We start from the raw sequence: 15,344 nt of genomic DNA on the forward strand, positions 1-15,344 counted from the left end.
CCGCCGGGGGGCCGCGCGGGAAGCGGAAGCGGCCGTTGGGTCGCGCGGCGGCAGATTCAGACGGTGTTCGCCGCCGGCGGGAGCGGCTGCGGCCCCGTCGGCTCCGGAGGAGGGACAGCGAGCCAGCCCTCCGCCCCCGGCCTGCCCCGGTGAGCGCCAGGATGGCCCTGGGGCAGGGGTTTGCTCCCCCTTGGAGCTGGCGACGCGGGACGGCTCCGAACCCAGGAACCTCCCTCTCGTTAGGGACGGCGAGCCCCGGGGCGGGGGAGGCCCGGGCTGGGGGCGAGAAGGGGCGCGTGGAGAGCCGGTCTTGCTCTTGCGAGGCCGCCTGAGCGCGCTGGAGGGGTCTCGGCCGCGCTTTTTTTTTTTCTGCCGGTGTTTCGATGGCTCCCAGGGCAACCGGCCCGCGACGCGCAGCTCCTTGAGCGGATCACAAGTATCCGATGTGCTTGAAGCGCAGCTGTCGTACCTGGGACTGCTCTGCATAATGGTGTGATTCCAGCCTGCTTCCCGCCCCATTTAACAGAAGACATGAAAACTGCTTTTTGTTAGGCTTTTCAAAGACTGTGTGTGCAGTGTTAAGATACTTGGTAACTTGCCTTTTGCGTTTGTTTGCTTGCTGCTTTTTTTTTTTTTAACATCTCTGAATACCGTGTGAAATTTTGAGAGTTGTTCTTTAAACCACATGCCGTTATGATCTCTTAAAACTTTGCTATACCTAATTTTATTATGGATAGCCAATGTTCTGCAATTGTTCCGTCATTAGTTTCTTCAGGCAAAGCTACGTGGACTTTCCACAGTGTTCACGTTTCCAGTATGTTGAAGTATTTTCTAGTAATTTAACTCAGTTTTATTTTTGATCTCTTGAGCTATTCCGTTTGTAGTGATAGTAGTTGCCAGTTTTTGAATCCGGATGTCTGTTGTAGAAAGGATTGTTGATACTTCTAGGAAACGACCTATATGATTAGATGAAATTCTGTGAGAGTGTCTTCAGAGTAGAGTGTCAGTTTTACGTCAGACTCCCCGAGATTTCTTGTGAGACTTGGCTAAATTGGCAGAACCATAGAGTGGATCTTTTGTAAGATAATGCAGGAATAACAGCTGCCTCAGTTTCCAAATACCTGAGGTTGAATTGTCCCTAGTCTTTAACAATGAGCGTTGTGTATTTATACATAATGTGACTAATAATCCAGAACCTAGTGATTAAAGAGGAAGAACCGAATAATTAAACATGAAGACATTAGTTTAACACTTGTGACAATCTTAATCTTCTTGAAGATTGTTGTTTTAAACACTATAGAAGCACAAGAAGAAAAAAAAGTAAACAACACTTGAAACCCAGCCAAGTGCAAACTTTAACTGTTTGTTGGTTGTGGGATTTTTTTATCAGTGTTGTAAGTGAAGTCTGTGGTCAAGAAGTTATTTTCAAAAAGACTTACTTCTTTAATGAGTAGGGCCAGATAACGAAGTTGCAAACTGGAGTACCTTTTGGTGTTGATTTCTGACAAGGCTAGACATAATCTCTTAGGAGCTTTTGGTGTTGTGGTCTAAATCTCATGTGTCAGCATGAGAAATTATATAAAATTCTGTATCTTGAGAATATCTCTTCATGTATAGGCTGTCAGGCAGTGCCTCCTCATTGCTTGGATTGGTAGGCTTCCAAGTATTTGTTTTCTGGCAAAAAAGAAATTCAGTGAAGACAGTAGCAGGCAATTTTCTCCCAGGTTTTAAGGCTAATCATTAGTTTTTACTGAGGCTTTGGGGTGAAGTGCTGTAGACGATTAAACCAGATCTCAAGGATGTGAGACAGGAGAACTTTTTTTGTGAAAAGTGTCAACTTCTGTACTTTTTCTTCTAACTGATTCTCCCTCCTCCTCCTCCCCCCCTCTTTATTCCTCCTCCCCCCCTCTTTATTCCTCCTCCCCCCCTCTTTATTCCTCCTCCCCCCCTCTTTATTCCTCCTCCCCCCCTCTTTATTCCTCCTCCCCCCCTCTTTATTCCTCCTCCCCCCCTCTTTATTCCTCCTCCCCCTCTCTTTATTCCTCCTCCCCCTCTCTTTATTCCTCCTCCCCCTCTCTTTATTCCTCCTCCCCCCCTCTTTATTCCTCCTCCTCCTCCCCCCCTTTTTTTTTCTCCTCCTCCTCCCCCCCTTTTTTTTTCTCCTCCTCCTCCCCCCCCTTTTTTTTTTCTCCGTCTCCTCTTCCTTCTAAACTTGGGATTATTATCCCAATAAACTTGCACCTATTTTGAAATATCTATACAACAATGCCCCAACAATTGTTAGTGCATTTAATGGATCATTTAAATAGAGAAATGTCATCTGTGATGAGTTGTTCTGCCTTCTGATGTTTACACATCCTGACATTGTTCTTCAGGCCAGGTGAGGAGATTGAGATGCATTGTAAAATTAAGAATGCAAAAGGTTTTCACTCCTTGTTACTGCTCCTTTGAAACAGTGAAGAAACTTGTTTCTTGTAATCTTTGAAATCTTTGAAACTTGTAATCTTTGATAGATGATCAGATTGAGGATTGCTACTTTGATCCCATTTAGAATGATTGAAGATTATGACTGATATTAATTGGTATTGAGCCATAGCTCAGTGCTGTATAGTAACACTTAGGAGATAGTAGTGTCTAAAAAAGAGCAAAAACCTTTGAATTTCTGTGATAGTTCTATTGTGTTTTGTAATTTTTATGCACTTTTTTTTTCCCCTAAGGAGGAGAATGTACCATATTACATTGATTTCATAATCTGAAAGAAGAATAGCATTTGGAATAATGGCAACAGGAGACCTGAAAGGAAGTTTAAGAAAAATAGAACAAGGTCTTCGCTTGTTAAATTATCCAAGAGATGTGGATTTTACAGTGTAAGTGGCAATGCGAATAAATTGATGCTAATACACCATGACATGATGATGTGTAAGTAAGATATATATAAATATTAGCATTGCTCCCTGTGATGAGTAAGCAGAGCATATGTCTGTGGGTGGGGTTTGATACTTGTGAACTGGAATATAAAAGGATGCAGTTTTGCTGTTCTGAGAAATCCTTAGAATAATTCTGAAGTGTATAATTTCTTATTCTTTTTTCTTCTGTTTTTCTTTGATTAATCTCACACCTTTATAATTTATTTGTAAGTGCTAGCAAAACTTTGTTCACAAAATTTTGTACTGTAAAGAATAAACAAAAAGGGGTTGAATGCTGAGATGGAAATGCTGGGGAGCTTTAGACCTGACAATGTTAAAATAATATTAGGGTCACAAAAATGTTGTTTCAAGCATTTTACAGATAACAGTAAAGACTGCTGAGTGAGGTGTGTCTGGAAAAAAAACCTTAAAACAAAGCAACCAAAACCAACCTTAAAACTTGGGTATAACATGCCAGCTATATTAAAACGCCTTTCAAGTTAAATGTTTGTGTTCATGTAATGAGAGACTTTTATAATCTTCTGCTGTGTAAAAACTTTTTATTTCTCAATAGGTTAGTAAAGGGTGATCCAGCTGCATTTTTACCTATCATCAGCTATTCTTTCACGTCTTTTTCAACGTACATAGCAGAACTTCTGGTAAAGTGCGATGTGGAACTCACAGCAAAGAGTGACTTGCGTTTTATTGAAGCTATTTATAAGGTATCTGTCTTCTTGTTCTTTGTAAAAGAGACGCAGTTTTGAGTATGGTCTCATAAAACTAAACATCTGTATGAGTTTTACTAGAAAGTGAAATTTTTTGGCAGGGAACGTGAATTGTAATTCTGTTAGGATTTAAGATGAGAAGTAAGTTACTGTATGGCAAGTCTTTGTTTAGATGTTTATGAAAAAAAGGCTGGATATTGTCAGCCAAATTTCAATTTTGAGATGACTGTAGAACCAGTAATATGATTGTGTTTTATGTTAGCTGTGAAGAATGCTGAAATATTTACTACACAATAAGTTTTATAGAAGTGACCTTAGGAAGAAATCATAACCAGCAAAAAATCACAGCAAACTTTAGTAATTGTAATGAAAACACAATTAACAAATACAGCTATTTTGAAACACCATGAAAACTTAATACAGAAAGTCCACTTTGTAACAGTTTATAAATTGGAATAAAACTCTTACCTAAAATAAAATAATTTTTTACTATCCTTAGAAGTATACGTAAGCACATTTTTATAAAAAGTGTCTTGATATAATAACAAACACTAGCTTATTTAGACTGGTTTTCCATCTGAGGAGGACAGAGACTTCTTTACAAAGAGGCTCTGTGGGAGCCTTACTGAGCCCTCTGATACATTTGCTGAGATTAATTCAACTTTGTATTGTGTGTTCACTTTAGAAAGCTTTGTTGTTTTTTTTTTAGTATTAATGTCTACAATAATTTATTGAACGAATCTTAAGAATGAGTTATACTTTACAAAAGTGTTGTGAATGATATCTTTCAGGAAGAAGTATATTGAAAGTCTAGTTAAAAGAAACAGCTGAGAATATATATATATGACCAAAGGTGAAAAGGTTTAACTGCTGAAGTGCAGAATGAAATAAAGGAATGTAGAAAAATAAGAACCTGAGCATACCATTTCTACAGTAAATTGTGTGGTGATTTTGAAAGTGAAGTGAACTCTTACTTTGTTGCAGCTTCTTCGAGATCAATTTCAATATAAACCAATTTTAACAAAACAGCAGTTTCTTCAGTCTGGCTTTGCAGAAAGAAAAATGCAGATTGTTTGTGACATTATCAACTGTGTGGTGAAGAAACATAAGGAATTAAGTAACTCGGATAAGGTACTGATTAAATTATAACTTTATTATGAGTTTCTTTTGACATGCTTGATGCTGCAGGTAGAAGCTGAAGACCAGTTTATTTGTAGGTGCAGCATCACTGATAGTAAAAATAGTGTGAAAATTAGTATGAAGTATTAGTTGTAAAAACTTTGACAAAAGACAAGAAGCTGCCAATGCTTTGTAGTATAAAACAAAAAAATACTAGAATGATGATAAATCCAGTGCTTGGTATCTTTAGAGTATGTGATATGTTTTCTTTTATACTTCTCCACGTAGTGAATGTTTGTGTAATCTGGTAGACATTGCAGGTAGATTTAAAAACGAAGCAAAACTGTTTGATATGAAGTTTTGGTAACATTTAATTTAAACGTGACACTTGTATTTGTGTTTCAATGGTAGACATCTCAAATCTGTTTTTTTTTATTAATCATATTTGTTGTACATTGGTAAGGCATTATTTTTTCTATGAGTATGCTGAGTGTTACGGTTTACTTGAATAAAATTATTTTTCAGTCTTATATTTTGCAGTATTTTATTTTGTTTGAGCTTATAGTAGTCTTCAAGACTTATGTATACTTCATTTGCTACTGTGGGGGGCGTTACTACTTTTTTTTTCATTATTTTTCTTTCAATTCTGGTGCAAGTTGTCTTTTCTCTTTATGACCAGCTTTAATGTAGCCTTGCATAGTCATTATTGGGTGTATGAATATGTCATTCACTTCTAGATCTATTTTCTCCATAAATTTGGATCATGCTTGATTTTTCTCTTATTTTTTTGTAGGCATTATAGTACTGCAGAAGTTTAAATTTGTTGTGTGTGTGTGCCATGTAATATTCCCTCCTGTTAATGATTACAGAAAATGGGCTGTGTCATCCTATCTCCTGTGTCGTCCTTCCTTGCAAAATATTCCTTTGTTAGAAGCATAATATTATTTCCTCTTCACTTTGAAGGTTAAATCCCAAAAGAGGAAAAAACTCAGATCTTTTAAATGTGAAGTGTGGTCAAATTATGATCATGTCCTTGCTGATCCTTGTGGCAGTGCTCTGAATTCCAAACAGGTACAAAAATAGTTTTTATACTGTATGTCTACGAGTAAATCTAATTTATATAATAAATGTATAATAATTTCTGGAGTATGTGCTTTCAGTCAGGTTTTAATGCTTGATCAGACCAAGTTTCCTCCCTCCCTCAAAGTGCAGTTGACTGAAATAATAGCTGAACTTACTGAGTAGTTGATCTCAAAGTCTTGGTGGTAATGATCTAGTACTGTTGTTTGCCATTTGAACTGTATCGAATGGAGAGACAGCAATGAAAATGAAGATGCAATTGGAACATCCTGTTTGGAGATGGAAGTGTATGTGAACTAACACTGCAATATTTTTAACGTAGCTTTAAAAACACTTCTTGCTCTTTCGTCTGAATCTGTTCAGCAAAGGTTTTTTTAGTGTAACGTTCCTCTTGGCTTTGGTTTTACAAGAGTAACACTTGGAGTTATTTGTTTTACTACTCTTGGCCTGTGGATGACACAGCTTTCGTAGTATTTTCTGCTATGAGAGTGCAAAGTAAAATGATACAAAACTTACAGGACTGCAAGTCCTGTAAATGTAATGTAAATGTAAGTGATTTCTATTTAGAAGGAAAATACTGGTTTAGCATAGAAACATTTTAAAAAGAAAATACTTGGAATGACTTCTCTGGCACATTCAAAGGAAATGAAATGTATACATAGTAGGGCTATTTTACTGACAGGTGTCAAGGAGAGGAGAGAGTTCTAATCAGTTAAACTTTTTTTCTGAATTGTTTGAGTGGTGGTTTTGATGTTGGAACTGCCTATACATATATTAATACATACAGCGAGATTCATACCTCCCATTCCACACTTACAAGTCTCCTAGAATAGGAGAGGACATTAATGCCTTCGTTACTGTTTATGAAAGGGAAGTTGTATCAGTTACTTGGCTGATGAATTGCAATGTTCTTGTAATGAGTAACACCAGTGATTTAATTAATTTATTTATTTATTTCCTTCAACACGCTTGAAAGAAGCCTCAAGTAGGACAGCATTTGGGAAATGAAGTTAGTAATGAAGTTAGCGATGACCCTCACCCACTACCCCTTCCAGCACAGGGAGATATTGAAGAAGAACATGATGTTGTGGAAGTTGAATGTGAACAAGTAAGAATTTTTATTTTAAGATGCTGTCTGCATGTATTCTTAACTTTTCTTACGGGGTTTGCTAAAGGAATAAAGGTCTTAGAAAGAGAGCTGGATGCTCCTTAAGTATAACTAATAGATATAAATATATTTAAAGAGTTGAAAAATGTAAGTTAAATTGTGCTATCCTTTCAAGAGCCAGTTCTGCCAACAGTTTTTTTAAAAGCTGAGTTCCATGACTAGGCATATTATGCAATTCTGAAAGAAAAATAATTCTCTAATGTAGCAGAGTGTGATGCTGAACTTGAGGAAGATTCCACTTAATTTAATTGATCAAATTTTGAATTATATCTGTTTTGAAATTAGAGGACGTGTTCTTATCCATATTTCAGATCACAGAAGATAATTCTCAGATTGAGTTCTTGAAGAGTCAGCTTGCTGATTGCCAGGAAAAGCTTCATAAGCTCGATTGGATGGAAGAAAAACTCCATGTTTTAGAAGAGAAACTGAAAGGAAAGGTGATCATAGATGAGAAGGACTGGACTAACTTGTTAGGCCGGGTTTTGCTTCTTGAAACAGAACTGTTGTTGCAGTCAAAAAAGGTACATTAACTTTTGGTTTTTGGCTCTAGCAAAAATTGCCAAGAGGCAGTGTTGTCAGCCTGTGTTCTTGCTTTCTGATGTATGCTTTTCACTTTTTTTAAGGCATGATCACTCAAATTATAAGGATTTGCATTCTCAAACACTTGTTTTTTTCAACACAGTTTCAGGTCAGTAATGGCTCAAGTGGTTTGCCATTTGAAATTAATTCTTTATGGATATTGTAATTTAATTATTAGTGGACAGAAGTCCAAATAACACCACCAATGATAATGTTTCTGCTGCTAACAGTCTTAAGGGGCCTTCTGCTGAACAGCCATAGACAGTTTTGTCTCTGGTTTCAAGTGTATTCTGTTCAAGAGATGCTGCACTTATGACAGTAGCAGCATGGGATAGCTTGTGTGATAGGCTGAATCTTTTATTTTTGTAAGTTTAGTTTATTATTACTTCAGTTATGTGTTTATTGCAGTTCAAAGATTTGGAGTAGTATTTGGAAAATACTTAACATTAATACTCTCAAAAACTTCCAGTAAGCTAATTGTATTTCTGTACAGCATGTTACTGAAAGAAGTCATCTGCAGAAACAAGTTTGAATTTAGTTTGTATGTGGCATTCTTGCTTGTCTTTTTTCAAAGCAAAATAATCTGATGTTTTTATATATTTTAAAACCTTCAAAACACCAACTTTTTTGCAATAAGCATTTAAAAACTGCCAAGAAATAGCCCTTTGGGCCAGAGAGTTGCTGCTTCTTTGTTTCAAGAAATTCCATCCAAGCTGTGCTTCACAGATACAGAAGCAACTCAGAATTACTCCTTTTTCTTATTCTTGCATTTTCCAGGGAGCTTTTGGCATCTAGCCAACATAGCAGGAAAACTCTTGAGATCTGTCTTGCTCTGCTGCCAAAGTAGCAGCAGCTGTGTTTTTAGCTCTGGGAAAGTGTATAGGTACCAAATCCATTTCAATGAAAGGAACTGAAAGCTCTCTCTTTTCGGCCCCCCCCCGTTTTTTTTTTTCTTTTTGGTTATACATTAATTGCAGGTTTTCTCAGCTTCTTCCCACACAGTATGTACTATTTCTCCCTCTTTTACTTATTTGGGTATAATGTTTCCTCTGTTAACTGATATAGTTGCTTGAGTATATGAAGTGATACACTGTATCACAGGCTGAGATTTCAAATTATAACAATAACTCATTGGTTATTGGTTACTCGGAGCTACATTTCTGAGTATCCACTAGAAGCAGAAGGTACTACTATATGCACTATGTTTGGACCTGGTGTTGACCTATCTATGAATAGCAATATTGATATTAAAAAAACCTCATGAAATGGCTTAGTTTTTAATGCAATGTATGTATGGAAATTTTGGATTTTTTGGTCCTGTAAAAACATTTCTGCAGTGCCAACATATCTGGATGGTTTAGCAAATGCATACATTAGTGCTTAAATATAGTTTTGTTCTGTCAAAAGAGAAATTAAACAGGATATATGGCTAAAATGCAGCAAACTTTTATTTCAGGGGGACTTATCTACAGAGTTCAGCAGTATAAGTCAAGAAGGTACTTCTAGTAGGATTCTAGTTTCTCCTGGTGAGTATTAATGATTTCCTTTTTTTTTTTAACATCATATGCTAAACACTTCTTGATGACCTTGAGTAAAAGACTGTTAAGTAGATAATTACACCTTAGTGACCTCTGAATATAATTGCCTGCTGCAAATTAGAAATTAACCCGCTAGTCATTTAATGTTTTCCATTTATTCTTTAGAAGCTTTATTTACTGAAACAGTTTTTAAGCATTAAGAAAAATATAAAGCATAGTAATTAATAGTAATTAATTACTAAAACTTTCAAATATGTCTCAAACACTCAAAGGTGTTATAGCTAACGCTGTGAAAAACAATGTTAGTTACACTTTAAAGCAGTTACCATAATGCTTTAAAAATATGCTATTTGTAATAACGAAAGAGATTTTATTAGCTGCCACAAGTTTGTTATAATTAAAATAGTGTCACATTTATGTTGTTTTTTACTTTTATAATGGAGCTTAGGACAAATCAGGGCTTCTTCATTCATAATTTGTGTTGTTTTTCAAATCACTGCGGAACATTCTTTGTTGTTTCATTCCTTTTGAAGCAGTTAGTGGTTATCCAACTAGCATTTTTGCTAAACTTTCCAATTTTGAAGAGCAAGACAATAGCTTTTACTTCCATTTCCAACTTAATTTTGGTAGTGTACATGAAGTAAATGAAACAGCCTCATGTGAAAAGAAATTAAAAACATTTCCCAGGCCATAAATAATTCTTCTCACTTCCTCAGTGGTAGCTCTTTAGCCCTTACCTTGCATTATTCTCTTTCTTAATTCGGCCTGTTTCCTCTATGGCAGCTGTTATTCCTACCACCAGTAGTAAGGAAGATATTTTATTTCCCATTCTCACTTACTAGGCATTTTTGTCCAATGTTGGACTATTGCATTGAAATTAAAAGAAAATCTCAGTAAAGAGTTTCCATGAAGGTTAGGAAGGCAGTTTTTTGGTTATGTCAAAGTTTGTTTTAATTTTGAAGTCTCAGAAATGGGACCTTCTTTTTACACACTTTAGAAAGCTTGCAACCTGTTCAATTCCTTTCCTAAGTTTACTGGTACGTTACTGCTTCAGGACTTCATAGTCAGCAAGCAGGCTGATGGTCTTTAAAAGAGAATGTTCATATTTTCAGACTTCTAGAATTCTTCTGAATATGTTATTTCTCTTTTTCTAAAATATGATTCAAGAAATTTTAGGCATACAAGCTATGTGACCAATCTAAACTCTGAGATGTACAGTACTTGGAATGCTTTGATGCTCTCTTTGGTTGTAGTGCTCTTCAGGAATCACAGCTGTACATCAGAAACATTTTTTTTATTGTAATGGCTTTAAAATAATTTAATATGATTTTAGATACAAAATAGCGTAGCTAAGCATGTTCTGAAGTTATGATTCATGGATGGTGGCCTTACTAAAAATAAGGATGTGGGATGTGTTGCTTTTTTTAATATTAAATTCTCTTTCCTGACAATAATGTCTGTAATTTCAAAGAGTATCAAAGCCATCCCAATGTAAAATAAAAGTCTGTTTGTGCTAAATGGATGTTAAACTTATCCCAGTGGGAGAAGAGCTAGGGAAACAGCAAGAGCTTGATACAAATTTTAAACTAAACAAGAAGGTGAAGATTTTGTTTGTTTCTGCTGCTTCTAAGACAGGTTACTTACAAATTAAAGACATGTTTGAACAGGTAGTTTACAATAAAAATAATGTAAACTATTTGAATAACTTTAAAATGTTTGACCCATTGTTGTAAGTTGTAATTAGACTTTCTTAAGTGTTGGTTTCACTGTAATCAGGATAAAGGTAGCATTTCTAGTAATCTCATTTGAGTTTCTCTTGCATGTTATACATAGTAGTATATTGCAGTTCGTTTTAAGGAGATGAGAAATGTATTTTGGACCCTCACCAGTAGCTTTTCTTTTTTCCCACTCTAAACAATGCATTCTGTTCTGTTATTACATATTGTAAATCAAGCTATTTGATAGCTGACCTTGCAATGAGAGAGCAAAAAGGCAAAGGTGACACAAAAATGAGTATTTCTCTGTAGATACAGAGAGGAAGGAGGAGATGCCAGAGAGTCTTCATCAGTCGTCTGGATATAGTTCACTATTATCCACAGACCCTTCTCCCAAAGCCATGATCGTTAATTCTCATGGTCTGACAGATATTTCAAAGGTAAGTAAAACTGGCAAATGCTTAGTTGATTTCCTTTCTGAGGTCAAGAGAACAAGTAAGCATTAGTTTTAGTTGTATATACTGCTAGTGAAAAAACAAGGCAAAATCACATCTTGTTCTGCCTCATAAAAATCCTTTTGATATATAAACAGTGGTTAAAGTCACATTTTCTCTATGATTTTTTCAGGTTGAAAGTCCATCTGAAAAATGTTAGCTTTGAAGAGGTCAGTAACTTTGTTGCTTTTAAATTGCAGGAGACAACAAGACAAAGAATGGAAAGAATAAGTAAAATGTAAGTAATGGGAAAGGGCAGCAGGAATTCATTTCCCAGGAGGGAGTTGTACTGGACTAGGGCATATACAGAGCATACATATGTGTTCCAAACCTCAAAGGTCTCTACATCAGGTGTGGCATTTCCTTATGACTCTACTGGATAATAAATCCACTTACAGTTCTGTGTTTGTGGGATGAGTCACTGTTTTGATTTCTAAAAAGCAATAGAAAGCATTCTAAATAGTATTAACTAGAGATTGAAGAGTGTTTAGATTCTGGTTTACAAGGAATAGGAATATTATTTATCCTCTGATAGGGATTCCCTGGTACTTGCAACTTCTTGAAAAATACCTAAAACTCTTAGCTCTGTTTTTTAATGTTTAAGGAAAAGTAACTGTATTAAATTGTGTTTAATTACAGATGTAAGTCCTGAGATCTGTATGCTCTTTTTTTCTTTTTTCTTTTTTCTTTTTTTTTTTTAAGAAATATTTTTATTACACTTAAAGAGAAATGCATTGCTGTATAATGGTTTTTTAGCAAGAGATTTCTATTCTATAAATGCCTGGCCTGGAAAAAAGCTGTATCCTTTTTATTGTATGGGATACTTCTTGATGTATTCTTAATATTTATTGTTATGTGGTAGGCATTTAAAATACAAACCAATTGCAAAGGAAAAGGACATATGAGAAGAAACAAAGTTTAATGCTGCTTGTTAGCATTTGGCATTTATTAGAAAGTTACAGACAAATCAGTTATTTATTATCATATATGAATATATGTGTAAGCAAAATTTAATTTCAGAATTAAGGAAACCTCAGAATTGTTGAAAGCCTCAAGCAAGGACCTCTAAGAAGACATAAAAGCACAGATCTTCAGACCTGGTCTCTGTAGACTTACGGACATCAGAACTAATATGTATGTTTGGACAGCATTACATTTTTAATATATCACATTTGTAATGGTCACCAATGCTTTTATTCCATTGAATAAATAGTTTCTAACGCATCTGTGTATTGATTTCCTTCTGCCTGGCTCCTATTTTTTGGTTTTAGAAACTGTTCAAATAGCTTCCCCCCACTTCTGTAAAGTGAAGTCATTACAGCAGTGTATTTTTGTGTTGGCATTTGTTAGCAGTGTGCTAAGTAATATGTTTTTTTAAAGTGCAGGCTTGAGGACCGTGGTTTACATCCTGTTGGAAACATTCCAGCTGGGACTTGCATATTGCACCCAAGAGGCTTTCTTACATACCATCTTAACATCTGTACTGTCGAATAAGTCCTAATGAAAGCTTAAATACACGATTTTAAATATGTGCCTTTTTGATGTTTTTTTAAATATAAATTTTCATGCTGAGCTCGAGAGCACCAACACATTATGGCTTCCATTAACACTGACAAAGGGAGGGTCAGTTTGATCCTAAACACCGAAATGTGCAAGTAAGTCCACAGACTGTGACAGCAAGAGATGTGTTGAGTGTTTTAGTATTCTTACCCAACACATTTTAAGACCAGCAGCACAGATGGAGACCATCCAGTATACAAAGAAATGCAACAGTTTTATGATTTGGAGCCATACTAAAATTTCTCTTAAGAGACGTAAGTAGATGTAAGACTTCCATAAACATTTATATAATCAAGCCAAAGATGTGTGAGCTTTGATAAGATTTAGTTATTTATTTCTTAGTCTTTGTAAAATGGTAGCCTATCATATCAAGGTTTCCTTGTACTATAATACTCACTTAAAAATATTTTTGGTGTTCAACACCACAAAACCAGTGGATTCTTTTTGGCAGAGTTTGAAAATAAAGGCGAAAGCAGCTGTTTGACATTATGCTGTAAAAAGTGGTTTATGTGTTTTAAGAATACTTAGGATTTTTTTTCTGTAACCATATGGAATATAAATTGCCTTTATTTTACATACAAATAGAAGAACATACAGTGATCCATTATGTTATATAAACTTCAGTTGAGGTTTTTTTTGACTCCAATAGAACTTTCCCAGTCGTTCAAAAAAAAAATAATTAAAAGCTAGGTGATGTGAACATGTTTTGCACCTTAATTGAAAATAGACCTTGCAAATTGCTGTTCATTATCCTAATTATGAAATGAGGTTTTCTTCGAAATGTTAGACCAATTCAACAAAAATTAATTATATTTAAAAAAATAGATCTACAGCACCATCTTGTGGAAATCTTTATACAAAGTAATTACTGAAGGAGGAAAAAGGTGTTTTCCTATATTTATTAGTTACTTAAAGTTATTATTTTAAACCAGTAGTGATCAAATATTTTGAAATATTACCTTTCTTTACATTTTCATTTTTTGCCTTGGAATTGAAGAGGTCTTATATTAAGTAAGATAATTTTTTGTATGATATTTGATAGTGTTTGTGGCAGGAACCTGAACAATGAATCTATTGTTTGCCCATGTTCTGGCAAAGTTGAGAAATGTTAGTAAATATAAATTATTCAAGTCACAGGGATTTATCTTTGAATTAATTTGATTTATCCAGCAAGTGTTAGAAGAAGGTCTTTCTGTAAGTGTACAATTTAATATCGCAAAATTGAGAAGCCAGAGTTGTTCAACTATTTGCTCTTCCAGAAGCTTAACTGCAGTACTCTTTTCTGCACAAAGAGGTTCAGCCTTTGTAATGAAAGGCTTTGCTTCACCTGTTTCAGGACCAAGCAGGGCTCATTTTGATCAAACTGAAGCCAAGGCTGTTTTAGTGTTAGGGCAGTAGATCTTGTTTTCTCAAGGTCTTTCATTTTTGCTCTATTTTTTTTAGGGAAATTTGGTTTTGGAAGGTATTTGAAAAATAAATATTCATGGTGTATTCAAACTCTTTTTACATAGTGAAGTTATAATGTATTTTACATTTACAATTCAGTTGTCGTTCGAACCACCAGTACTAGTAATGGTATACATCACAGTAAAACTTCACCAAAGCAAGGCAATGCTGGGAAATCCATGTCATGACTGAAAATAGCAACAGTTTTTGAATAATTACTGGTACAGTGCAGCTTTGAGCTGTACATATATGCAGTACATGGAATAATGCATAATTGCATTGAAGTAGTATGCTAAACCACAAGTGTCTACAAAAATACCTTTTTTAAAGCAAGATTCTGAATCTATTAAAATTTACATGATTTCCATGAAGATTTGCCTTATATAGTGTCAGTATGCAGTTTAATATATTTACTGCAATGAAAACCTTCTCTAGAAAACATAGTAAGAATCCTCTCACACCAAATCTGTAAGACTGAGATGCAGCCTGATAACCTCTTTATTTATATTTTCAGTTTGTGTATACAATGATTCACATTATAGAATTCCAGTCCTTGGAGTCATATATACTAAGAAAGTTGTTGCAGTTATGACACTAGAATATATTATTTATGATGTTACCTTTGGTGTTTAAGATCTGATGCAGATCACTCAAATTTGATTGTACCTAAGTATGTGGCAGGCTGGGTTCAGTTATATCCTGGTGTTTATGCCTAATGTAAAATTGTTTTGCATCATCAGAAGTGTGTTTAAAGCCTTAATTATGAAGTGTGTCTTACTTCCTTATATGTATGTAATTTTTTTTTAATTCTTGAAGTTCTTTTATGTGTTTAAGGAAAGACTGGATGTGGCACTTAATGCCATGGTCTAGTGAATGTGGTGGTGTTAGGCCACAGATTGGACTTTATCATCTCAGAGGTCTTTTCCAGCCTCAGTAATTCTGTGATTGTGTGTTTCTGTCCTAGTTTAGATTGGTATCACATGTAAGGCTCAATTCGGTTTCTAGTTCAACAGC

General features: G+C 35.2%; 1 protein-coding gene across 4 annotated transcripts; it reads left to right on the plus strand.

The window, feature by feature from the left end:
• The first annotated feature begins 12 nt into the window (after positions 1-12).
• On the plus strand, positions 13-12,548 carry CEP44 (centrosomal protein 44). 4 transcript variants are annotated; one of them, XM_051619951.1, is made up of 11 exons: positions 13-149; positions 2,718-2,867; positions 3,481-3,628; positions 4,616-4,762; positions 5,714-5,821; positions 6,807-6,938; positions 7,310-7,519; positions 9,034-9,103; positions 11,143-11,270; positions 11,525-11,562; positions 12,345-12,548. In XM_051619951.1, the coding sequence occupies exons 2-11, from the start codon at positions 2,779-2,781 to the stop codon at positions 12,391-12,393; spliced, it is 1,119 nt and encodes a 372-aa protein (XP_051475911.1). In that variant the 5' UTR covers positions 13-149; positions 2,718-2,778; the 3' UTR covers positions 12,394-12,548. The 4 variants fall into 4 exon arrangements, with proteins under 4 accessions (XP_051475911.1, XP_051475913.1, XP_051475915.1 ...); XM_051619953.1 differs by having other exon boundaries at positions 6,810-6,938; XM_051619952.1 differs by lacking the exon at positions 13-149 and adding an exon at positions 533-590.
• The last annotated feature ends 2,796 nt before the right edge of the window (positions 12,549-15,344 follow it).

This window comes from Apus apus, chromosome 4 (genome assembly GCF_020740795.1).
Source record: "Apus apus isolate bApuApu2 chromosome 4, bApuApu2.pri.cur, whole genome shotgun sequence".
NCBI lineage: Eukaryota > Metazoa > Chordata > Aves > Apodiformes > Apodidae > Apus > Apus apus.

Bases quoted from the DNA above. Each gene is read 5' to 3' on its own strand.
- CEP44 (XM_051619951.1), top strand. From the start codon at position 2,779: ATGGCAACAGGAGACCTGAAAGGAAGTTTAAGAAAAATAGAACAAGGT. The intron at 2,868-3,480 runs GTAAGTGGCAAT...ATTTCTCAATAG, and splicing joins AGAGATGTGGATTTTACAGT to GTTAGTAAAGGGTGATCCAG. The intron at 3,629-4,615 runs GTATCTGTCTTC...ACTTTGTTGCAG, and splicing joins TTATTGAAGCTATTTATAAG to CTTCTTCGAGATCAATTTCA.